Genomic DNA, 25564 nt, shown 5'->3' with positions numbered 1-25564 from the left:
GTAATCATAGTTAGCATAAGCACATATTCCAAGCATAGAAAAGAGAGTAAGATTCAAGTGAAAAAACAAGTTAAATAATGAAATGTATCTCTTATGTAGATACAAAATTGTCAGTGTTACAGTCAATTGAAAACTTTAAGGTATTTTGTATTAATTGTAAACCTTTAACCATAACAACATAAACATACTTGGTAATTTTTCCATTTAAACTCCAAGAATTGACTTGAAATAAAATTTTTAAGATATTATTTTAAAATAAAGCTTCTCTTTGTGGCTGCCTTCAAAATTCAAACAAAACACCCCATAAGACACGTTTCCATTCCTACTCTCCCTACCTAGGAACTAAAAATGTTAAAAGTTTAGAAAAGAAAATAAGAATCATAAAGGAAAGATAAAAGATACTAAGATTATTTACAATCTCCTGTGATCCTTTCTACTTTGCGTTCCAAAAGAATCAACAACAGGAATGTCGTTGGAACCAGAAGGTAATGACTAGCCTCTAACCCAGCAATGCCTAACCAATCTTTAACTCCTAATCTTGAGCTCATACGGTTTTGGGTGACAGTTAGGCCAACTTTCCTCCCAAAGAAAAAATGACTTTTGAAACATCTCAACAGATATCTGGTCAATCATACTTTCCTTGAGCACTTCCTGAGTGGGAAGTCTAAGGCCTCCTGAGGAAGCCTGTTCCATTGTGGTAGGGAAATAAAGTGAGGAAATAAAGTTAAATAAAACTAGAAATGCCTCCTAAGTGACTAGAAGGACTTAAGCATAGAGGACAAAATCATTTTCCCGTTAACTGACTACCCGCACAGCTCTCTATTCTGACTGCTGTATCCGAACATTAGGATGGTAACACTTTTATGTAAGTATATTCCACAACCTTCCAATGATCCATTATAAAATATAAAACCCATCAATAACAAGACTCCCTTCAATCAACAAACGATTCTTGAAATTAGGCCCTTTTCCCCCCTTGAATCCCTGTCTTTTTTTTTATCACTTAGTGATAAGACACTTAGTGTTTTTCTCCTTTGTACATTTTTTCCTCTTTAGACGCAGTTATGTCTGATAAATGCTAATGCTTTTGTTTCTAAGTATTTCTCCAATACAATAAATGTACTTTAAGTGTGGGTACATGGTATTTCTATGGTATTATAAGGGCTTTTCTAGATTTCTCCCTAAAATCCATTCTCCAGTAAATGATAGTCATCCCTGAGCTCAAGAATATTCGCTCCAACTGCTCTCCAAAACTCCAAACATGCATTCTCGCTACGTGCTGTACTTTCCAACATCAACGTTTCAAAATTACCACAAGACCAGAACAGAATGTTGACTCCCTTCCTCACCACATCCCTCCTCCCTGTGTAAACCTGCCTCTTTCAAGGCACCACCAAGATTCCAACTGTTCCGGGGCGCCTGGGTGGCTCAGTCGGTTGAGCGTCCGACTTCAGCTCAGGTCACGATCTCGCGGTCCGTGAGTTCGAGCCCCACGTCGGGCTCTGGGCTGATGGCTCGGAGCCTGGAGCCTGTTTCCGATTCTGTGTCTCCCTCTCTCTCTGCCCCTCCCCCGTTCATGCTCTGTCTCTCTCTGTCCCAAAAATAAATAAATGTTAAAAAAAAATTAAAAAAAAAAAAAAAGATTCCAACTGTTCCGTGTTCTTCCTCATCTTCAACATCCTCTTGACTCTGCTTCTAGCTCGGGCTTCTAATCCTCCTGTTCTCCATATCCTCCGCTCCTTCCCTTGGTGGGATCTTTGTGTTCTGACTTCTACACTGTTTCAGTAACTTCCTCACTGCTCTTTCAGTCTTCCAATGAGAAACTGTGATGATTCTCCATTAAAATTTTTTTTATTAACGTTTATTTATTTTTGAGACAGAGAGAGATAGAGCATGAATGGGGGAGGGTCAGAGAGAGAGGGAGACACAGAATCCGAAACAGGCTCCAGGCTCTGAGCTGTCAGCACGGAGCCCGACGCGGGGCTCGAACTCACAGACTGAGACCATGACCTGAGCCGAAGTCGGACGCTCAACCGACTGAGCCCCCCAGGCGCCCGGAGTGATGATTCTCCATTAAACACAGAATGAGGCCCAAACCCTTCCATCTAAAATTCATAAGGGAAATCCTTCACTTTTGGATCTTTAAACTTCTTTTCAGCTTTACTTTCTACTTCGCTTCCCTTTAACCATACCCTATAGTTGTCGGTGTCCTCTCAGAACATACCCTGCCCTGTCCTACCTCAACACCTTTGCTCAAGTATTCTTTCAGCAATAGGTGCTCGTTGACAACGCTCTCCATTCTTGAATTCCCACTGCAAACTCCACTACCCCTTCCAAGAACACTCCCGGTTATAATTAATCCCTCTTTCCCCAAATACTTGGAACCTGTCTGCAGCATTCATCACATTTTACCTTCTATCAGAGTCACGTATATAGGAATCTTTCTCCCACCAGACTGGGAACTTCTTGAAAACAGGGACTGTGTCCTATTTATTTCTGCATCATTTACAATTTGAGCAAAATTCTTTGTTCATGGTGGGTACTTTATATTTGCAATAAGAATGAACAAAAGTCTCAGAAAATCAGAGTAGACTAAACTATAACATGAGTCAGCTCTTTAAGAAATGTTAAGAGATATCCTTCCTGTTTCCTTAATTTGTTTTGATGTGTATATATTGATTAACAAGATGCTGTTAATGCTTCCACTGTGTGCCCTGGGAATTAATAAACAGGACAAAGGATTTTAGAAAATGGATTCAACCAAAATTTGGTTGATATCAAGCAAAAGAAATTTACAAAACCTGCCCTATCATTTGTCCTCAGGATGCTAGGTTTAGGTTGTTTTGTTTGTAAAAGATAAAATTTCATAAAGCACCTACAACCTAACAGGGAATATGCAAGCATCCTCTGGAAGTTCTTTGATCACATAATATATTTCTTCTTCACTTTGGCGCTCAAAGGAAAGGGATGACAGAGAGATTGAGCGGAAAATGGAAGGGTGGGGGGAGAGAGAAAAGAGGCAAGTGGAAGGAAGAGTGGTAGGAGAGAATAAAAGGCAGAAGTAACTTAAAAGGACTAGAAGTGATTTATAATCCGTTTGGTGTCCAGTGTGCTCATCACTCTGCCCTCTGGCCCCGGGTTGTCTTTGATCTTCCTCACGGCTCGTCCCATCCGCTCCCTGAAGAAGCTGTAAGGACCAAGGGTCAGAGTAATATTATTTCTTCTCTTGTTGAACCCCGGGCTCTCCTGGTAGTCCTGCTTCCTTGCTACTTTTCTTGGGACTAAAATCAATGACCTGCATATATATGCATGTGCATATGTACTCAAAGCAGCTGTTGTGGGTTGAACTGTATCCTCCAAAAAAATGTGCCAGTCATAATGCCCAATTCAGGTGACCATGACCTTACTTGGACACAGAGTCTTTGTGGACATAATCAAGTTACGACGAGGTCATAGGGGGCTAAAGCGGACCCTGGTCTAGAGAGTAGTGTCTTTAGAGCAGAAAGGAGAAGGAGATGGGGACACAGAGGCACTGACACACACAGAAGAAAGAGCCACATGGTGATGGAGGTGGCTGCATGCTGAGGAACACCAGGGATTACCAGCAAGCACCAGAAGGTGGGAAGAGGCCAAAACGAATGCTTCCCTAGAGGGAGCACGGCCCTACTGACACCTTGATTTCAGCCTTCTCGCCTCCAGATCTGTAACGGAATACATTTCTGTTGCTGTGAGTCACTCCGTCAGTGATAATTTGTTATGGCAGCCCCAAGAAGCGAATACAGGGACTAAGGCTATTGAGTAATCAGAGAGGATCTTAAGACCAGAGAAGAAAAACTATTGAAAGTTCTCTCCTCCTAAGACAGAAGTTCATCCATTTGGCCCAGATTGCTAAACAATGTGTTTTGCTCTACTTAGAAAATATTTTGTAATATGAAGTTCAGCCTGGTTAGTTTCATTTTATGATGCTTAAATTCTCAACCAGAAGAAAGAAGCTGTCACTGAAAAAGAGAAAAAAGCCTAAGAATCACAAATGCCTGGCACCTAGTAGATGTTTAATAAATACTTGTTGAGGGGCGCCTGGGTGGCTCAGTTGGTTAGGCGTCCGACCCTTGATTTCGGCTCAGGTCATGATCTCACGGTTGGTGAGTCTGAGCTCCATGTTGGGCTCTGCGCTGACGGTGTGGAACCTGCCTGGGATTCTCCATCTGCCTCCTCTCTTTCCTCCCGCCCCTCTAAGAAATAAATAAATAGACATTTAAAAACATACTTGTTGAATGAATGAATGAGTGAATGAACGAAGACAGAATAACTACACAAGGCTGTTAAGACAGAAAAGCAGGGCATCTGAGCCTGATGTCTGAGCGCTTTCACAAACCGAGCTAACACAAGAATGCCCACGTACCACTGGGGAGACACAAAATCAAGAGTAGTTCGCGTATCGTAAAATATATATAAAGCACTGCAGAAACCACCACGCGCTGTAGCAAATAAGTGTTTTCCTAGGTGGATGGGTTCTGGGATGACACTGTAAAGTAATGTGGTATGCACATGCTGCTTATTAAAAAAAAAAAAAAAAGGTAATGAGTCAAAGGAATTGGTTATGATGTGAGCACCTAATTTTATTTATCTTTCTTTTCCCTGCCCCCCCCAATTAAACCTGCCCCAGCCCATTCTTCTTCTCCTTCAGTCTGAATGCTTGTATCAAGCAATCACTGTCTAATTATATATTTCTTCAATAACTTCCAGCCTTCACTCAAAAATCAAGTTTTCCTTCCTTTTTTGCCCCTTCTGGCCAATAGAACTTTCCGCAAACATGAAAACGTTCTGTGTCTGCACTGCTATCCGATGCACGCTTCAAATGTATCTAGTGCAACTAAAGAACTGCGTTTCAGTGTTTTACTTAATTTTAGTTCATTTCAATAGCCACAAGGGGCTAGCATCTACTGTATGGGCTAGCAGAGCTCTAGACTATTTTTGAGGAAACCCCAGTCTTTTTCGTTGCTTCCATCACCCTCTGCCTCACCCTCAAACTCTGGTCTGAGGGGGAAAGAGTTAATAGCCAGCCATCTACATACACTCTGTCCATCAGCCTTGAAACCTGCAGAATGTTCCCAGGCATTGAAGAGACTGCCTGCCCCTGCTTTGCCTATGAAGTGGCAAGTATTTGGGGAATTGATGAAGTTGCAAAGAAAGCCATCATCCAGCCATTCTGATAATCCATTGCCGAAAAGAATTTTATCACAAGACTGAATGATCCAGTTCCACCTGGAATTTTCATCTGATATTTCCAGCCAGCTATGATAATGACCGTCACTTGGCATGTCTTAACACCCACTATGTACTGAGTGTGGTTTTCTACGTGGTATAAAAAAGCGAAAAAGGGACTGAAAGGGGGGGCGGGGCTTTCCTCTAATTGGAAAAATCTAACATGCACAAAAACTAATATACATATTTAAAAACCAGATATTCAAGACGTATTTATTTGTTGTCTTCTGTTCCTTATTTTTTTCACCTGGGGTCTTAAGCGCAAGCTCTCTAAGGACAGAAACCATGCCCTTCTTAGGACACTAAGGGTCTCCCATTCCTAGTCTGAATCTCAGCTGCCACATCAGGATCTCTTGGGAGCTTGTTAGAAATGCAAGCCCACCTCATTACTATGGAACCCAACCTGCATGGTAATGAGACGCCTGGCTCATTTGTTCACACATTACAGCCTCCAAAACGACTGATCTAAACTATTCAGCATAGGCCACACCGATTCCAATTAATTTTCGTGCTTGTTAGGAAAGATGGTAACAGACTGGTCTTCAGCTGGTATTATATTTTATGGGATATTTAAATTATTTGGGAAAAACTTGTCAACTGACTATCACAACTTACACTTGAGAGTAGTATACTGTTGTTATAGAAAGAGCGTTCAATTAGGACCAGAAAAATCTGAATTTTCTCTTCTTGACTTTGTCATCATCTTGTGATGTAACTTTGGGCAAGCCATTAATTTTGTTAGGTTTCAGTTATTTTGTTTTTGTTTTATTCACTACTTATTCATTTAAATCTATAAAACGAAGGTTTTCTACTAGTGGCTCCCAAACTGAAATCGTTAGAATTTCACAAATGAGTAATGATCAGACCTCAAATAAGTCTTTGTATATATAAAAAAGACTAATACTGGAATCACACATTCAACCATGATACGGTTACCCAGAATTTGCTCTTGAGCTAATTCAGTGCCTCCCAGATTAACATCAAGATTTAAGCTGTCTCAGACACACGAGGAATTCTCTTATTTTAAAAGACTTCCGGAATTGCTATGGAACTGATAGTTACCAGTCTTCACTGTAAACGAACCTAAACCCTTCCATCCTTAAAGCTGTAGTTTGAGCCTGATTCCTCAAAGTCAGCGGAGATGAGGGACAGCTAGTCCCTCTGTTCTGAAAGAAGCCTTTCACATATATGTTACCAGGGATTAGCTGGCAGTTAGCTTGGGACAAGGCCCTCCAGGAAGGACACTCTTGCTACTTGCAAGGGCTGTAATGGAAGGAGGAAGTTGAATGAGACAAAAACAAAAGTCATCCACCTAGGGTCAAAGGCCTTTCCAGTCACATACAAAAAGGAGGATGGACACATTTCTTCCTTTGCTCACGCTTTTGTTTGGGTTATTTCTTTCGTGGGCTTTACTATGAGTTTGAGGGCTTTTTTTTTTCTGTTCAGCTCCAGTGACTTCTTACAGTCACTACTTTGTAAAATCGAAAGCAGATATGTCCCCAGTAGGGATACCTGAAAAATTTCCAGCGCCTCAATGTTCTAGAGACTTAGGGCTATATTTAGATACCATACCACATTTCAGAGAAAATGTGATTTTCCTTGAAGGGTTTGCTCCCACATCCCCTACTTAAACCAAACATACTTTCAAGTTAATAAAAGCTCTACCTGCCGAGGCAGCAAATCTGGCTATAATTAAAAGGGAGGAAACATTTTACACAAGAAAATGTGCTATTTGGTCAAAGCGTAAATATGAAAAACTGCGAAACGTGATAGCAAGATATAATTTGTATTCCTGCTTTTTATTTACTGAACAAGATGTTGGAAGAAAATTGTCTTAACTATAACTTACTATATTCTAATGCCTTTAAATGTTTCACATAGTGACTGCAATGGAGCCCGTAAAAATAACTTTAAATTCCAATGTCAAGTGGAGCATGGAGATTTGGTTTCATTTTCAAAACTGCTCTGTTGAGAAATACGCCCTAAAAGGCAATTCTCATTTTACTCCGTTATAGCTCCAACAGCTGCAGGACAAAATATAAAATGTATCTAACCCAATCTGAAATTTAGAATTTTGATCTCTGAGGAAAGTATTTTTGAAGAGTCTCACACATGCTGGAAAAAGGATTTAGAACTTTGATAAGGCTTCACAAAGAGAGAAGCACTATAAAATTTTAACAAAGGACTACCTTCTTTTTTTTCTTTTTCCAAGAATGCTTCAGATCTACACTATATAATTTAATACTTTATATACTGTATTACATATGGATTAGCAATACTTTATTCCTAAATTTTACACCCTCTAGACATATCATAGGATCATATTCTGAAAGATACTTTATACAAATTCAAACATTTGTTCACGAAGAAGCAAATTTTTACACACACACACACACACACACACACACACACACACACACAGCATGTATATTTGTTTTCTGATAATTCACCCATAAAAAAACATGCTTTCAAACACAGCATATCTTTCTGAAGCTGCAGAGAGTTCTTTGAGGAGTTCCCAGTTAATAAGGACCCGGAGCCACAGTCATTTTTCAAAGTCTATCCCAGGGGAACATCACAGACATCACAGGCATCTAGGCAAGTGTGGAACCGTGGAAGTGTGCAGCCTTCTGTCTGCACTGCCGGGCCCTTGCTTTTAGCACAGCACAGCCGCCGTCCCACCTGACACTGGCCGATACCGCTGCGGCCGGCACCTTATCTTCACTCACAAGGACACCTAATTCATCATTGCTGTCATCTTTGAAAAAAATCACGTATTGCAGTATCTGTTGTACTGCAGCCGTGACAGTTTGGATGTCTGCACTAGGGGAAATATACTTAAACAATTCTCATGTTAACAAAAAATGTCCCGTGTGCTACCCTCGCTACCTTTCTCCTTTGACTTCACTGAAAGACTTTTAATGAAATTTGCAAACACTATATTTCTGCCTAAATCATAAGTTATTTGACATCTACATTTGAGTGAGGAGTGAAACGGTTCTTGCAAAAACAGTGCAATGCACACTGAGATCACTTGAACTGAAATGTACAAGGGCATAAATGTAACTAAAGTCATGTGTACCATACAGATATACCTACAGTTTATGTCTTGATCTCCATTTAGTATAATGTCCCTTTTCCTAACTTCTGTGCCACTGTCACATCTAATTCATTTTAAACTTATAACATTTTAAATCAACACATATACTGATAACTTAATTAATCAACCAAGAAATATTTATTAAATGTTACTGGAGAACTACCAAAAATCTAGAAGACCTGTTACAAACTCTTAAGGAATTTATATTCAAGTAAAAAATAGAAGCAGATAACAGTAAAAGTCTACATATTTTCAAATGTATTCATAGCAGTTTCTCTACCAAAAAAATATTTGAGGCATGTAACGAAACATTAAAACAGGGATTTATTTCTACGTTATACCAAGAAAGTATGGTGACACGGGAAAATAAAGGTAGAAAACCAGGATAATGTATGTCACAAAACTGAATGACATATAGCAGAATAATATATACAGTCACCACACCAAGTCACAAAGTTGGTGCTGAAGAACACAGCACTGGTTACCAGACACAGAGTGTCTGTGAGATAAAAAAAAAAAAAAGACCAGGCGTACTGGTGAGAGGTCTTTTCTTACTGCTGGAACTAAGAGAAATTTCCCCTCTGGATTCTCTTTAAGAGAGACAATGTGGGGCACCTGGGTGGCTTGGTCGGTTAGGCGTCCAACTTCGGCTCAGGTCATGATCTTACGGTCCGTGGGTTCGAGCCCCGCGTCGGGCTCTGTGCTGACAGCTCAGAGCCTGGAGCCTGTTTCCGATTCTGTGTCTCCCTCTCTCTCTGCCCCTCCCCTGTTCATGCTCTGTCTCTCTCTGTCTCAAAAATAAATAAACGTTAAAAAAAAAAAAAAGAGAGAGACAATGTGACTTAGTGGGTTACAACTTCCACACTCTTTAAACAATATAAGCGTGAGTTTCATTTTGCTGTATTCTTCGCAGTGACGTCAACAAAAGACAAGAAGTAACTGAGAGGTGCCCTGGAGATTTCAGATAGGGAACATTAACAGAGAACCTGTGTGTCACGCAGGGCAATTCATGCCAGCTATCCTAACATCCAAGCACAAAGTCTAGGTCGCTTCACACAAAACAAGTCAAAGCCACACGTAGGTTGTGGGTTTCTCCTGGCCCGCTCTCCTCCAACAGGGATGTCTCTCTCAGCTGTACCACCTGGAACGCATGGCCTCCGTGACCACTGCAGAGGGTGATCCACGCAGGGCATGGAAGAAGGTACACTGACTCTCAACTCCCTTAGCTCAGAATGAACTCTCCTTACTTACACACCATTGGCCAGACATGACGACATGACCACACCTTGCTGCAAGGGAAGCTGGGAAATGCAACTTCCTGTGTACCTGGGCAGAGGAAAATAAAATGAGATGTGGCTGATTTATAACACTGTCTGTGTCACAATTGAGAATGCGAGGCCGGGAGACTGGATTGGATCCAAAATGTACTACACCTGTGATTGTCAAATGTGAATGTACGTAAAATGAAGGACACACAAACAAAATATTACAACTTCTATGTGTTGTGTTATTTTAATCCAACAAAAAGAAAAAACACATATAAGCAACACATATTTGCAGTAATACCCACATGTAAATAACATATACTCACTACATAAAATGGCTTCATATCACAATACATGAAGTACCCTGACAAAAGAGTAGGAGCTCTGTGACCTGAAAGAGTGGGCCAGATGCCAACAGCTGCTCACCAGGTTTTGCTACATTGTCAGGTAGTGTAGTTTCTGTGCATCTGGGTGGGGTAGATTACATTACCTAGCATTAATAAAAAATAAGCCTGGGGTGCCTGGGTAGCTCAGTCACAGGAGCCTGAGACTCTTGATTTCAGCTCAGGTCATGACCCCGGTGTCGTGGGATCGAGCCCTGCATCAGGCTCTGCACAGAGCATGAAGCCTGCCTATGATTCTCTCTCTCTCTCCCTGTGCTCCTCTCCCCCACTCACACACACTCTCTCTCTAAATAAATTAAATAAATAAACAAACAAATAATAAATAAATAAGCCTGATGAAAATGGATAACTGGCTTTAAAAGACTCCTGCAAAAGCCAAAAATAGAACATAATAACTAAAACACTAAAATGAACGAAGTAAAAACAGCAGGGCTCATGCTTCTCCTTCCCAACTGTATTATGAAATGAAAACAACTATCTAATCAGACAAAGTCCATAAAAACAAAGCAGTTAGCAATTATTTGAAAAACAGATTTATATTCACTAGCGTAAATGATGAACCTAATCCTGAATGTATATTGTGTCTGGAGATCATTAGTTATCAATGGTATGGGGCCGAGATCATTAGTTATCGATGGTATGGAGCCAATATGAGATTTCAAAACAAACTATCTACAGCATGAAGACAAGCCTCTATAGACAATTTTTCTCAGTAATACTCAATCCAGCAGTTAAACAAAATTTAAATAAATTTAAAGATAAATGCTCAGGGACGCCTGGGTGGCTCAGTCGGTTAAGCGTCCAACTTCAGCTCAGGTCACGATCTCGCGGTCCGTGAGTTCGAGCCCCGCGTCGGGCTCTGGGCTGATGGCTCAGAGCCTGGAGCCTGCTTCCGATTCTGTGTCTCCCTCTCTCTCTGCCCCTCCCCCGTTCCTGCTCTGTCTCTGTCTCAAAAATAAATGAACGTTAAAAAAAAAAGATAAATGCTCATGAGGTCCTTGTGAGATTTGTTAATCACAAGACGGAAACCCCAAAACCCACTGAGAAAATCCTTGTTTTTCTTATTATAATAAACATGACTAAAGTACTATTCGTCCATTCATCTATCCATTGAATTAATAAGTAGTGATTGAAGTCTGCTAGGTGGTAGGTACGGCTCTGGGCACCAAGAATAGAAAGGTTACACAAATCAGGAAAAATGCACTGCTCTCCTGGAGCTGACATTTTAGAGCACTGGTTCTCAACGGGGGCAGAGATTCTGCCCTCTGAAGGCAGTTCGGCAAGGTCGTTTTTGCTTTCACAACTAGGAGGGGGGCGCTGCTGGCATCGAGCGGCTAGGGGCCGGGGCTGCTGCTAGAGATGCTGCGGTGCATGGGGCGGACGCCCACCACAGAGCGTTATCCTGCCCGGAGCGCCGGCAGCGCCGAGGCTGAGAAACCGCCAAGGCCCAATTTCCTAAGGCGTGTAACATACCGTAGAATCTTCTCAGCGCTCTAAAAATGAGACGGAAAGTGATCCTGAAACTGGCGGATCACACCACAGTTTGCCGGACGACTGGCAAGCAAGTAATTTGAGCATCTGTCACATGGAAAGATGAGCTGCACATCTCTCTTTTACAAAACGATGTGTTCCAGATTTTGTGCCCACTTCTACAAGTGGCCGTCGGTAATGCACACTTAATTAAAAAAACATTTTGTCTTTTAAAGGCAAAAGTGATGTTTTTCACATTGGCCAAGAAAGTGATTGCTTTTTGAAAGAAACGTGTGCTTTGAAAGTTCATTTTGGAAACCACTACTCGGAGATGTCTGCATCACTATGTGCTTTGTTCCCCCTGGTGATGTAAGCGTGACCTAGGAAAACTCTTTTATTTACACACTTACAAAGCCTGAACACAAAATGTTCTAACCCATTTGAAAATCTTCTTCTAAATATTAAAGTATAGTTGAAACATAATGTTGTATTAGCTTCAGGTGCACAACGTAGCGACCTGGCCAGTCTGTTATGCTGGGGTCACCACAACGCCATTAGGATACCATCAACTACACTCCCGGGGCTGAATCTTTCATCCCCTTGACTTACTCGTTCCATAACTGGAAGCCTGTACCCCCGACTCCCCTTCACTCATTTTGCCCATCCCCTCACCCCTTCAAACATTTTTGGCAAGTTTCGAACTCAATTAGTTTAAAAGCACAAGTGAATGACACCAAGGCAGTCAGAGGTTCCAGGGGTCAAACTAACACCTTCTTCCCCTAACTGGTGGCTGGAACTGACATAAATAAATATCACGGCGGTATCGTGGACTTGCAGTCAGAGGTGCCAGACATGCAACTGCCTAGGGTCCTCGCCACTGGCCGTGCCCACGTAGCTCGTGCTCGCAGGACAGCTGCATGTGAGCAGTGGAGAGCGGCCGACAGCCAGCAGCCCTGCCACAGCCCCGGAAGAAGCTACGAAGCAGTGCCTGTCCCGGGCAGAAGGCTCCCACCCTCACGGTTACTCCAACAATCAGCAACAGGCACAGCGGCCTCGGAAACTTCCGTGCCCAGGCTCCGTGCTCACACCCCCCTGATTCCGGACACGGCTTCCACTCAGACCCTCCTGCTGATGGGGAACAGTCCCCCCAGCCCACTCAGCCAGCCCAGCCCTGCAAAACATCCGAAGCTCCTAAAAAGGCCAAGAGGACCTCCAAATCGCCACTACGGCCTAGTGTCCGAGTTCAGGGCTTCGGTGGCACAGGCCACGTCTGCCATGTGGCTGCTCCTTAAAGACAGACCTCCAGTGGTCAGGCAGTCCAGAAGCAGCCCTTTAATGCCCCCTGGACCATCTACACACCCAAATCCCCATACTGAAGCCCACCCCCAAAGAAGGTGCTCTTGACTTCACAGATCCAGCTCCACTGGCTCTAATTCGGAACAAGTTCCCCGTCAATGGCAAGAACTACTACTGGCTCTCAAAAGCCACCCAGCTTCTGCACAGCTCACCTGTGTCACCAACCACTTCCTGGCTCGTAGGCTTGTCTCTTCATCTGGAGGCCCACTCTCAAGTCCCAACCCCCAAAGGTCGCAGCTGAAGGCTTCACAACTGGGAGAGGTCACTGAGGTCATGCCAGGAAGCAAGCCCAACTGAATACCTCATCCCTCAAGGCCATCTGCGTCACCTCGCAGCAAACCAAGCAGGCAGCAGATCGCCGACATCCAAGCCATCATTCTGCGTGTGTCCAAGGGGCAGCTCTATCCACCCTGTGAGTGACTGGAGGGTCACCTGTCACACCCTGCCCTTGCCCTCCTTGCCACAGCCCCGACATTTCTCGACGCCTAACGCTCATCACTGTCCCTGGGAGAGCCTCCGAACAGTGACCATATCAAAGTATCTGTTCTGAATCCCTGAAGCACGAAACAAACTCAGGACAACCCAGTCAGTTGGAGAAAGACGCTTCCGAAAGGAACTTAGATTCTGCTGCCGGATGACCAGCCTCCAGCCCTGCCAATGCCCAGGGCACGAATCGCCTTGGGCTGGTGCTGCTGCTAACCGCACAGTCACCCAGCTTCGTGGCCTGAAGACAGAACCAACAGATCTGCTCTTGGGGGAAAGAAAAGCATAATGAAGTTGCAATTTTTAATTTTGTTTTTTTTTAAGAAAGAGTGAAAATAGTGACGCTTTTGCACTAACTCGATGCCCTCATATTTTGCACAGTCGAAGACAGGCTAAGATATTCTGGATGTCCTGATGCACATGAATCCATACCACGGACTTGAAATTTTCTATGAAACCTTGGGATCAAGGAACATTTTGCTAGATTTTTTTAGTTCCCGTCCCAGTCTTGCCCTTGCTCACCTGGATATGACATGGCTCTTCTAACTCCTCCAGTCATCTTTTTTTTTTTTTTTAATTTTTCTTTCTTTTAGAGAGAGAGAGAATGTGAGAGCATAAACGGGGAAGAGGGACAGAAAGAGACAGAGAGAGTCTGAAGCAGTATCTACACTCAGACATGGGGCTCAATCCCATGACCCTGGGATCATGACCTGAGATGAAAACAACAGTTGTACATTCAAACAACTAAGCCACCCAGGTGCCCCCTCCAATCATCTTTGACTTGCTGGAAATACGTGGTTTACAGTTGAAAGGCAGCAAAGGAGGAAAAAGTATTATTTTCCTTTCTTGGTGACATATGCAGAACTTTCAAGATATTATAACTGACTTGAAAATAATCAAGTTTTGGGGTGCCTGGTGGCTCAGTAGGTTAAGCGTCCAGCTTCAGCTCAGGTCATGATCTCACAGTTCATGGGTTCGAGTCCCATGTCAGGCTCTGTGCTATCAGCACAGAGCCTGGAGCCTGCTTTGGATTCTGTGTCTCTCTTTCTGCCCCTCCCTTGCTCATGCTCTGTCTTTCTCTCTCCTCCCTCTCTTTCTCTCTCTCTCTCTGAAAAATAAATTGACGTTAAAAAAAATTTTATAAAAAATAAATAAATAAATAATCGAGTTCCCCGAGCACACACAGTCTGTCCCATAAATGTGTTTTCAGATAACATCTTTTTTGCAACTTCAAACGTTGTGCCACCACTCACCCTTAAGTGCACTTCACTATAGCACAGGTCACTCTCCCCATGACGCGGAAGTGTTACGCAACCCTTGCAGAACAGTCTTCTTCTCGTTGCCTCGTGTCTAACTTCCCGGCATTTCACGCAACCTTTGCGACTTTTTTCCTCAGTGCATTTTTGTGTGTCCATTGGATTACAAACACTATTAAGAAATACAAAACCGAGAAATTGGTACGTAGAGTTTCTTTTAAAGTCATCTTGTAAAAGGCATACTAAAATATTTAGAATAAATTTGTACGAGCTTGAGAATTACTTCACCACAATCTAGTCGGGGGAAATGGCGCAGGTACAGATGAAACAAGATGGGTAACGGGTTGGTAACTGTTCAAGTCAGGGTAGACATACATGGAGGTTTATCATGTTATGCTCTCCAGTGTTGTGTATATTTTAAGCTTTTCACGATAAAAAGCTTAAAAAGACACAAGTATCATGATTTCAGTACTTCGGTTAATAACACACTCCTTCCCTCCCTTTGAACATTTTTTTATGAGACAGCTTTTTGAGTTTTTACAGTTATTAAAAACTAGCATCTAAATTAACCAAACAGAATGCCAGAACTTTGCATTTCTTTTGTTTGTTTGTTTTTGGGTGTTTTTTTTGTTTTGTTTTTTTTTTTTGCATTTCTATCTCACAAAACTTAAACCAAAATTATCCAACTTAATGAAGCCAATTTAATTACATTGATCCCACTAGATATTAACATTTTTAGACAGTGCAAAACATTTATTGCACCTTTAAAAACAAAATTAAATTTTATTTTATAAATACTATTTAATTTTTATCTCATAATTAAAATTTTACTATGAGCTTTTTATTGTTTAATTGTAAATGTGTTGGTTTAAGAAACAAATAAATGTACATAAAGCTTCAAAAAGTTTTAAGCATAAGGGCCACAATCCAATGTGTGAAGACCCCTGCCGGTGACAAAACCCCGCAGGGGGAGCTGTTACTTATTTGTCTGTGCATCTCTGAGGTATGGCACTAAGCTTGGCACATATTTCACACTCAATCCAGTTTGCTTAACTTAAAAAAAAAAAAAAAAGGCCACTCTGGAGTGGCACAGAATGGGAATTTCAGAACTGGAAAAACAAACTGAAACCAAACGCCTCATTCTCCAACAAAGAGAGGTTTGGGAAGGTTAAATCACACAGCTAATGGAAGTACGGTGAAAGAAATGTTTAGGAAGATTGATCTGACATAGATCTATGGGATGCTTCAGAGGAGAAAAAGACTGGAAGCAACCGTGTGTGTTAAGAGGCGACTGCCATCATCAAAGCATGCGGTAATGAGGGTGTAAACTGGGGTGATGGGCAGAGAATGAGAAGCAGAGGAGGATCTGAAAGACATTGAAAATGTACCCTTCGCACTGCTTTTTCACTGTCAGTAAGATTTAATCTTGACCTATTTCTGCACAAGCTGATATCAATCATGATACCCAGATATTTTTACCCATAGCCCCAAACTGCACAAAAAAAGACATAATTAGCAATTCTTTTGACTCATCTAGGGCCTCTGAGAGTGATTCATACCCTTCACTACACAATTATCCACCATAAATATAGTTTAACCTCTGCTTATTCCAAGCAATGGTTCTTTATACTGTCCATCTGTACGTCACTTACTCTTTTGCTGTAGGATTAAGTCCAACCTCTTTATCTTTTGAGATCCTCAGTATTTTTTTTCTCCTCCACCTAAGATAATCAATCTTGACACACGTTATTCTGTAATATGACAGTAAGGAATCTTTCAGAATCAGGATAGCAAGTTTTGGTTTTTTTTCAATTTTTTTAAAGTTTATTTATTTTGAGAGAGACAGAGACAGCATGGGTGGGGAAGGGGCAGAGAAAGAGAGGGAGAGAGAGAGAAATCCCAACACTGAGCCCAACACTGAGCTCGAACTCACAAAACCGTGAGATCATGACCCAAGCCAAAACCAAGAGTCGGATGCTTAACCAACTGAGCCACCCAGCAGAGCAAGTTTTATTTATCTTCCCTAAACACGCTAAGATCAAAGATTCATTTCAGTTAACCTTGTCTTTTAAAATGGACATACAATAGAGTAAATGTCTTCAATAAGAAAAGCTGGTTGATCTCTTTTGTTCAAGACCAACAACCCAGAGAAAATCAAACTTTTGATTGTAGATGGGAAGGAAAATAATTTAGAGAAGCAGATGGGATAATGGGTGAGAAAGGCCAGGATAAAATCTGGGCAGGCAGAAGGCAATCACTTGGGTAGCGTCTGACATGCAAAGTCTGATCAGGCACTAAGGGGAGTGGGGGCAGAGATACTGGAAAAGAGGTATAAGCACCCCAAAGACAAACCTGTAGAGGGTCAAGAAAGCTGACAACTGTCCCACATATTGCTGGAAATACTGCAGAACCCCTTGTGGCCCTCAAGCCACTCAGGGTCACCCCTAAACCAGTTCTGCTCCAAACCATGCAAACACACACTGCACCTAGTTTTCTCCCATGCTCACAACCCTAATCCGATCTCTGAGGATCCTATCTATGCAAACCTTTCTCACTTTCCGAGTTCCAGATTAGGCTTCCTCTCTTTCCTAGTTGACCACTGTAGCCAACCACACTCCTCCTCCTTGGTGTTAACAGTCAAATGCCATCTTGCATTGTTTTCAATTCAGGCCTGGCCTCCGGCAAAAGCAAAGTTCCTTGAGAATAGTTTCTCTGTCCTATAACTTATGTCCCTCCTTCAGAAAAAAAGCACAAAGTGAATGAAAAGTGTTCTTTTGGGGGGTGCCTGGGGGGCTCAGCGGGTTAAGCCACCCGACTCTTGATTTCAGCTCAGGTCACGATCCCGTCATGATCTCACAATGATCATGAGTTTGAGCCCCACGTCTCTCGCTCCCCCCTTTTCTGCCCCTCTCCTGCATGTGCACACGCACGCGCTCTCTCTCAAAATAAATAAATAATTTTAAAAAATAATTTTGGAGCTACCAGTGTTTCTATTCTGTTTTTCTCCAGTTATCATTTAAAGCAGCATAGATCTTATAGTTTTAGAAGCAGTTCCTTATTTGGGGATCAGTTTATAAACTACATGGTTGAAAATACATCCCAGCCAAGGATGTATATTTTTCTCTACAGCTGGTGATGAAGAAACGAACAAAGCTGGAGCCTAAAAAGACCAATATAGTCAATGCACTTAGACAAATGTCAACAGCTGCCAGGGAAGATTTCATACTTAGAATGGTTAGTCGGCTAGAAATTGGTTCTATTATAAGAATTTGTTTCCTCTGCAAAAGAAAAGTTTGAATACATTAAATCTTAATGAGAATTCTACAGGCCTGGGCACACAGTACAAAAAAAAAAAAAAAAAAGGAAATAAAACCTAATTACAAAGCACAATTTTCCAAGTACATTCAAAGATTTTCAGCAAAAATAATTTAAATGAATTTTTTGTCTTGGAAAATAAATTATATAGATTTCTGATGTTTGATACTCAAAGAATGGAAATAGGCACACCAGAGTTTCATTTGTGCCATCTATTTTTTTCACTTATTCATATATTCATTCACTGAATGTCTAATACGTACTGGGCATTGTGCTGAGGAAACAGAAAAATAAGATAGCCTTGCCCTGGAGGATGTCAAACTGTGGGTCAAATAGAATGTCTTTAAATATGCCCAACGTTCCAATGGGAATACGCAATGAGAATATTTGGGGTTTGGAGCCGTGACTAAGTAATAGATGTGGGTTTCATTAAATAGGTAGAGGAGGGGTGCCTGGGTGGCCCAGTCGGTTAAGCGTCCAATTTCGGCTCGGGTCATGATCTCGCGGTCCGTGAGTTGGAGCCCCGCGTCGGGCTCTGTGCTGACAGCTCAGAACCTGGAGCCTGTTTCAGATTCTGTGTCTCCCTCTCTCTGCCCCTCCCCCGTTCATGCTCTGTCTCTCTCTCTGTCTCAAAAATAAATGTTAAAAAAGAAATTTTTTTTTAAATAAAAAAAATAAATAGAGGAACAGTGGGAATTAGACAGTATGTATATACCTAACACTACCATTTTAACCATGGTTTCTGGAAACCAAGAGTATAGCGCAAGGTAAGCAGAAGGTAAGGTCTCCGTCAAGCTCATTTATGATCAGAAGGCAGGAAAAACCCAGAAGTTGAAGAAGATAAACTGACATGTGTGGTGAGTCTACAACGTGCCGGGCATTTGTGGACTTTCTACAGAATGTCTCATTTCATCCCCCAATGCCAAGCCATGGCAGAGTTGTTTACAGTGGAGAAAACCGAGACTCAGAGAAATTAAGTTAATTTGCCCCAAGTCACAGTGATCATCCTGGCACAGCCAGGATTCTGACCGTGTGGTCTGGCTCACAAATCTCGGTGTGATGAGTCTCATCTACCGTCTGCTTGCCTGGGAAGGCACAGGGAAAGTGGTTTCAGCAGCCGGGGGACAGTGAGGAAGCTCTGACTGCAGATTTGGACAAGCTGGCGAAGGAAAAGGGAGCAGGAACTGAGGGCAGATCGCGGCAAAACGACCTGAGAATTCAGTGGTCAAATCAGACTCGCTGTGCCACTTGTTTTTTTGTCGGTTTCACAAACTTCAAGGTGACAGTGACTATGTGGTCGGGACCTTGGCACCATTTTGGCTGCAAGTTACTGCATATCCAAGTAAAGCTTCTACTTGGGATGCTTCAGAGGCTGAAGCAAGCTTACTAAGGAAATGTGCTCTGCAAAGTAAAGACCAAAGAACCGAGGGTAGGAGGCTACGAAACAAAGGCCTCTGCTAAAGGCACGAGCCTCAGCTAAATCGTCTCTTCTGACCGTCGCAACAACCAGGACCGAGGCTTTTTGTCCCAAGCCTGCACAGGGGAAAACATCGCTGACGACAGTGACGTCGGGCAGGTGTCCTGATGCATCTGACTTGGTCCCAGGTGGGACGACAGGTATCAAACACTTCACTGGGACAGAATTTAAATTCCACATTCAGCAAATGCTGATTGCCTGAAATAGAGCGGCTCTGTTTGCCAGTTCATTAGAAAATACCGGGGCGCCTGGGTGGCTCAGTTGGCTAAGCGTCCGACTTCGGCTCAGGTCCTGATCTCACGGTCCGTGAGTTCAAGCCCCGCGTCGGGCTCTGGGCTGATGGCTCAGAGCCTGGAGCCTGTTTCGGATTCTGTGTCTCCCTCTCTCTCTGCCCCTCCCCCATTCATGCTCTGTCTCTGTCTCAAAAATAAACGTTAAAAAAAATTTAAAAAAAAAAAAGAAAATACCCGATCAGAGTGAGCAGGCTGGGGTAGGATATGATGTGGCAAAAATGAAAGAGCAGTCAAGAATACAAGAATAGGGAGGATGAACAAGACAGATGGGGAAGATGCTATTTTTTTGGTTTGCCAGTTTTGCAAGATGAAAGCAGTTCCGGAGACGGACGGTAGCGATGGTTGCCCAACAACGTGAATGTCCCAACACCAATGAAGTGTGTATTTAAAAACGGTTAAGACGGTAGCGCTGTGCGCATTTTGCCACAACTGAAAAAATAAGTTTAGAGTTTGCTTAAGCTATTAAAGTGAGCTAAGAGAACACGGTCACATTAAAAAAAAAAAAAACTTGCTTTAAACACTTTTGTTTACTAGAAGCTGAGCGAGCTAATTGATGTTATTTTAAATGGCCCGTGGGAAAGTAACTGCAGCGTCTGTGGATTTCAGAATAATGATACAAGTAGTTTGAAGAAATTCTTAACACGCGTAGGCTCGTGGAATTTAAAACAGATGTAGCGTTAAGGGCTATGCAAGGTTTTTCAGTTACACGCCCCAACTTCTTCGGGGAATGGGCTTCCACTGCTAAGCTCAGGCCCATCAGAAAGGCAAACCACACACTCGATCACAGTTATTGTCCGCAGTGCCCGGCTCACCCGTCCGTGCTTTCCCCTCAAGCCCGCAGCGCCTACCAAACAGCGGCTTCTCCCTAGTGAATGACACGTTTTCCTTACGAAAGTCGTAGGACCTCCCTACACAATAGGGGAGCTATCTCGTTCTCGACTGCGGACGCCACTTGGGGTTCTGTTCGGACCCCTTTCCAGGTACCCGGCTCCCTCGCACACGCTCCCCTGCCGCCGCTCCGAGCTGCGCGGCCGCAGCCGCCCGCGGAACGCAGGCTCCGGAGGCTGGACGGAGGCCGTGCGGCTCTCGCGAGACCCGTGGCCGCGCGGGAGTTCTCGAGTCGTGCGACGAGGCGGCGGCGGCGGCCCGGGACTCGGTGATGGATGGGGCGCTTCCGCAAAGATGGCGGCGGCTGCGGTAAGAAGCGCTCGGCTGACGGCCTGGGGCGGCCGACTGCGGCGTGGGCTCTCCGCCGGCCGGCGGGCCTTGCCGGGCCCCAGCCCCTTGGCGGCGGCAGTGGCCGGCGCGGCCCTGGCAGGCACAGGAGTGGCATGGTACCACGGCCGCGTGAACGTCGCGGCGCCCGAAGGCAGGCTCACCGTCTTAGCGCAGGTACGGGACCGGTCCTTTTCGCCAACCCCACCAAGCTCCTCCCTCCTCGGACTCCCGGCGGTGGAGAGTGGGGGCTGCCGCGGGCGGCCCCGGCTCCTCTTCCGGAGTCAACGTTAGGGGCGCCGCCGCGGAAGGCCCCGGACGGGTGGGAGGCGCTCCTTTCCAGCCGCGGCCCCCGCCGCCGCGCGCGCCCGAGGGCATCGAGGCCGACGACCGGCCGCTCAGCCCCTGCGGGGGGAATCCCGCGAAAGCCGCACGGACACCTAAAGCGCGAGACGCGAATAGAGACGATGGGTGTGGGCGTGTCTTGGTTTGTGGATTTCTCACTACACCTTGCCCGCGCTCCCTCCCTTCTTGCTGGTGTTGCTCAGAGGTTCAGGGGGTGTGTTTCCAGGGACTCACCCCACACGTACCTTTGTTAACCTTTGTAACTAAATCCTTTGCGACTGGTTCTCTGCGTAGCGTGGTGAAGTTGTCCTAATAGATGACTTTTTTTTTTTAACCGTAAAAGTGCCAACCATAAAAATTAGCAGGTTGATGATTTCCAGATTTTATCATCACCTCTGGGGAACAGTATTACATGATTATGAACCTTAATCTTCGGTAGACTCTAAGTACTAAGCAAAAGACGTTTCTTCTGAAACCTCCACGTTCAAGGGACAAAGTTCCCTACTTCAGTGTAAAACTGCCCGGTAAAATATTTGAAAAAGTACTACTTCTTAGATATTTTATGTACTTTTAATAAGTTGTAGTGTATGCGTTGCTTTGAAAATTAGAAATCGTATTCTTTGTTAGGTTTACCTGGTATCTTTTTTTTAAGGGTCTCTTCTGTTTAAAAAAATTTTTTTAATGTTCATTTATTTTTGAGAGAGAGACAGAGGGGGGCGGCTTGGGGGTGGGCAGAGAGAGAGGGTGACACAGAATCATAAGCAGGCTCCAGGCTCTGAGCTGTCAGCACAGAGCCCGATGCGGGACTCAAACTCAGGAACCGTGAGATCACGACTGAGCCACCCACGCACCCCTACATTTTACCTTTCTAATGAAAAACCCAAAGAACGGTCAGATACTAAGAAAGAGAGGAAGACAGGCCTTGTGAATTAAAATTAAGCATTGATTAATGATATTTTGACTTGTATTAAATTAAGATGCCATATGGATAACAGGTTCAATAACTTTCCTATCCTCTTACCATTTCTGATCATAGGTGGGAGGATCTGTCTTGTGGTATTTTATGGCATTTTTGTTAGTTCTTCTGGTGCCAAGGATTCAATTTATTATTCGTCATTGGTTTCTCTCTGTTCTCAGCTCTTTTTTTTAAATTTTTTTTTAATGTTTATTTTTGACACAGAGACAGAGCTTGAGCGGAAAAGGGGCAGAGAGAAAGAGAGGGAGACAGAATCCTTAACAGGCTGCAGGCTCTGAGCTGTCAGCACAGAGCCCAACGCAGGGCTTGAACTCATGAACTGTGAGATCGTGACCTGAGCTGAAGTCAGATGCTTAACCGACTGAGCCACCCAGGCACCCCTCTCTCTGTTCTCAGTCTCTTATTTCATTCTGTTTGCAACCTTTAGGTTAATCTTACAAAGAATGACTTTTTAACCGCAGAGCGTACCCTTCTTCAGTAACCATTGGTGCCTCATTCTGCCTAGGATAAAATCCACATTAGAAAATTTTGATACTCAAAGCCCGTTGTGGTAATACTCTAACCCATCACTACTCAGATACACCTTCCAGTAAAAGTGATTCACTTCCTTTTTTTTTTTTTAAACATTTATTTATTTTTGAGAGAGACAGAGCATGAGCCCAAGAGGGGCGGAGAGAGAGAGGGAGACACAGAATCCGGAGCAAGTCTCCAGTCTCTGAGCTGTCAGCACAGAGCCTGACACGGTGCTCGAACCCACGAGCCGCAAGATCATGATCTGAGCCGAAGTTGAGGCTTAACCAGTGAAGCCACCCAGGCACCCCTAAGGTGTACAACTTGATGGTTTTTTTTATACATTGTGAAATGGTCACCGTAACAAGTTAATTAACATACCCATCACCTCACCTGGTTACCATAGAGTATGTGTGTGATGAGAACACTTAAGATTTATCCTAAAACAAATTTCTAGTATATAATAACAGCATTGTTAATTGCAGTCGCCATAGTGTTTGTTAGATCTCTAGGACTTATTCATCTTGTTTAACCGAAACTATTATCCTGTGACCAACATCTTCCCATTTCCCCCAACCTCGGGCAACCACCATTCTGCTCTGTTCTTCTATTCAACTATTTTAGATTTCACATATAAGTGAGACCATGTAGCATTCGTCTTTCTGTACCTGGCTTATTTCACTTAGCATATCTTCCATTCTCATCCTTATTGTTGGGTAGCAAGATTTCCTTTTTCAAGGCTGAATAATATTCCTGTGTGTGTGTGTGTACATGCACATCGCATCTTTTCCTTTCAGCCATTGATGGGCAGTTGGTTATTGTAAATAATGCTGCAATGAATGTGGGAGTGCAGATATGTCTTCACAATACTGATTTCATTTCCTTTAGGTACGTATCCAGAAGTAGTACTGCGGGACCATATGGTAGTTCTATTTTTCATGTCCTAAGGACCCTCTGTATTGTTTTGCATAATGCCTGTCCCAATTTACTTTCCTAGCCAACAGTGTAGAAGGGTTTTCTTTTCTTTACCTCCTTTTCATGACTTGTTATCTTTTGTCTTTTTGGTAATAGCTATTCTGACAGATGTGAGGTGATACCTTGTAGAAGTTTTGATTTGCATTTTCCTGATGATTCATGATGTTGAGCACCTTTTCATATACATGTTTGTCTTTTGTATGTCTCCAAAAATGTCTGTTCACGTCCTTTGCCCATTTTTTAATCTGGTTATTTTATTTATTTCTACGGTCATTTAGTTTGAGTTCCATTTATATTTTGGTTATTAACGTCTTATCAGATGTATGGTTTGCAAAAATTTTCTCCCATTCTGTAGGTTGTCTTTCAGTCTGTGGTTTCTCTTTGCTCTTTATAAGCTTTTTTTTTTTTTTTTTTTTGAGACAGAGCAAGCACTTGCATAAGCAGGGGTGGGGGGGGGGAGCAGAGGGAGAGGGAGAATCCCAAGCAAACTCTTCACTGTTAGTGCAGAGCCCCAATGCAGGTCTCAACCTCACGACCATTATTGAGATCATGCCCTGAGCCAAAATCAAGAGTCGGATGCTTAACCAACTAAGCCACCCAGGTGCCTCACTCTGCATAAGCTTTTTTGTTTTTGTTTTTTCACGTTTGATGCAATCCCACATGATAATTTTTGCTTTTGTTGCCTGTGCTTTTGGTCACATATCCAGAAAATCATCACCCAGACCACTGTCAAGAAGCGTTTTTCCCTCTGTTTTCCTCTAGTAGTTCTACTGTTTGGGATCTTACATTTAAGTCTTTAATCCACTGTGGTTAATTTTCGTGTATGATGTGAGATAAGCATCCAGTTTCATTTTTCTGCATACAAATATCCAATTTTCCTAATACCATTTGTTGAAGAGACTGTCCTTTCCCATCGTGTATTCTTATTTTGGGGCTCTATTCTGTTCCATATGTCTATTTTTATGGGACTATCACATTTTTTTTGATTACTATGCATTGTAGTATTTCTTGAAATCAGTAAGTGTGATGCCTCCAGGTTTGTTCTTCTTGGTCAAGATTGTTTTGACTTTTCAGAATCTTTTGTAGTTCCATACGAACTTCAGCATTTTTTTTCCATTTCTGTAAAGAATGCCATTGGGATTTTTGATAGGGATTACATTGAATCTGTAAATCACTTGGGTACTATGGACGTTTTTTTTTTAAGTAGGCTTTACTCGCAGCTCAAAGCCCAACCCAGGGCTTGAACGCATGACCCTGAAATCAAGACCTGAGCTGAAATCAAGAGTCGCATACTTAACTGAGCTACCCAGGTGCCCTGGTAGTGTAAACATTTTAATATTAATATATTAATTCCTGGAATGGTTTTGAACAGTTAACGATTAAAATTAAAGGTAGGATTTATCTCTGTCAGGGTCCAGTTAGGAGACAGAAACTTAAACCAGTTATTTGAAAGGCGACATTTAATATAAAGAATGACCTGGTAAAAGAAGGTTGACTGCTAAAAGAGGAAAGAAGGACTTTAAGAGGTCCGGAAGTAGCAGGTGTCAAAAAGTAGCTACTACCTGTAAGTGAAAGGAGACTAGACAGTGAAGAAGGAACTAAGGATTTGGGAAAACTCCCCTCCAACCCTGAGGGCTTGAGCTGAGATTTAGCCTCTTTGAAGAGGACTTGGCTACCACAAAAATATAAAGACCACTATTGGTAGCTCTGGCCGGATGGCACAGGCCAGAGCCAGTCTTTGGAAGAAGCTTGTCGTTGCTGGGAGGTGTATGGGGGCTGGAACTGGTCTCTAGATTCAACCCACTGAATGAGGGATGTGGCCCGAGGGCGTGGCCAGAGCTCCCGCAGAAGTAGCACCT

At 43.1% G+C, this 25564-nt stretch overlaps 2 protein-coding genes across 2 annotated transcripts in view; one reads left to right on the top strand and one right to left on the bottom strand.

The window, feature by feature from the left end:
* Positions 1-2004: 2004 nt before the first annotated feature.
* LOC124505324 (uncharacterized) overlaps positions 2005-25564 on the bottom strand; it is a 65048-nt gene continuing 41488 nt past the window's right edge. Inside the window, exons 2-4 of the mRNA XM_047071598.1 lie at positions 21064-21339; positions 14597-14771; positions 2005-3187 (exon numbers count right to left, since the gene is read on the bottom strand). Coding sequence (XP_046927554.1) covers positions 2876-3187; positions 14597-14771; positions 21064-21339 — 763 coding nt within the window. The 3' untranslated portion in view covers positions 2005-2875. The remainder of the gene's footprint in view (positions 3188-14596; positions 14772-21063; positions 21340-25564) is intronic.
* The window catches only part of MICU2 (mitochondrial calcium uptake 2), a 146685-nt gene continuing 141631 nt past the window's right edge, over positions 20511-25564 (top strand). Inside the window, exon 1 of the mRNA XM_047077727.1 lies at positions 20511-21076. Within this exon, the coding sequence (XP_046933683.1) occupies positions 20867-21076 (210 nt within the window). The 5' untranslated portion in view covers positions 20511-20866. The remainder of the gene's footprint in view (positions 21077-25564) is intronic.

The sequence above is a fragment of the Lynx rufus genome, unplaced genomic scaffold, assembly GCF_022079265.1.
Source record: "Lynx rufus isolate CCGP_SWC_20201006 ecotype Redwood Valley unplaced genomic scaffold, mLynRuf1.p SCAF_1, whole genome shotgun sequence".
In the NCBI taxonomy this organism is placed as follows: Eukaryota; Metazoa; Chordata; class Mammalia; order Carnivora; family Felidae; genus Lynx; species Lynx rufus.
Note: the sequence above shows the minus strand (reverse complement) of the source record. Positions and strands in the feature narration are given on the sequence as shown.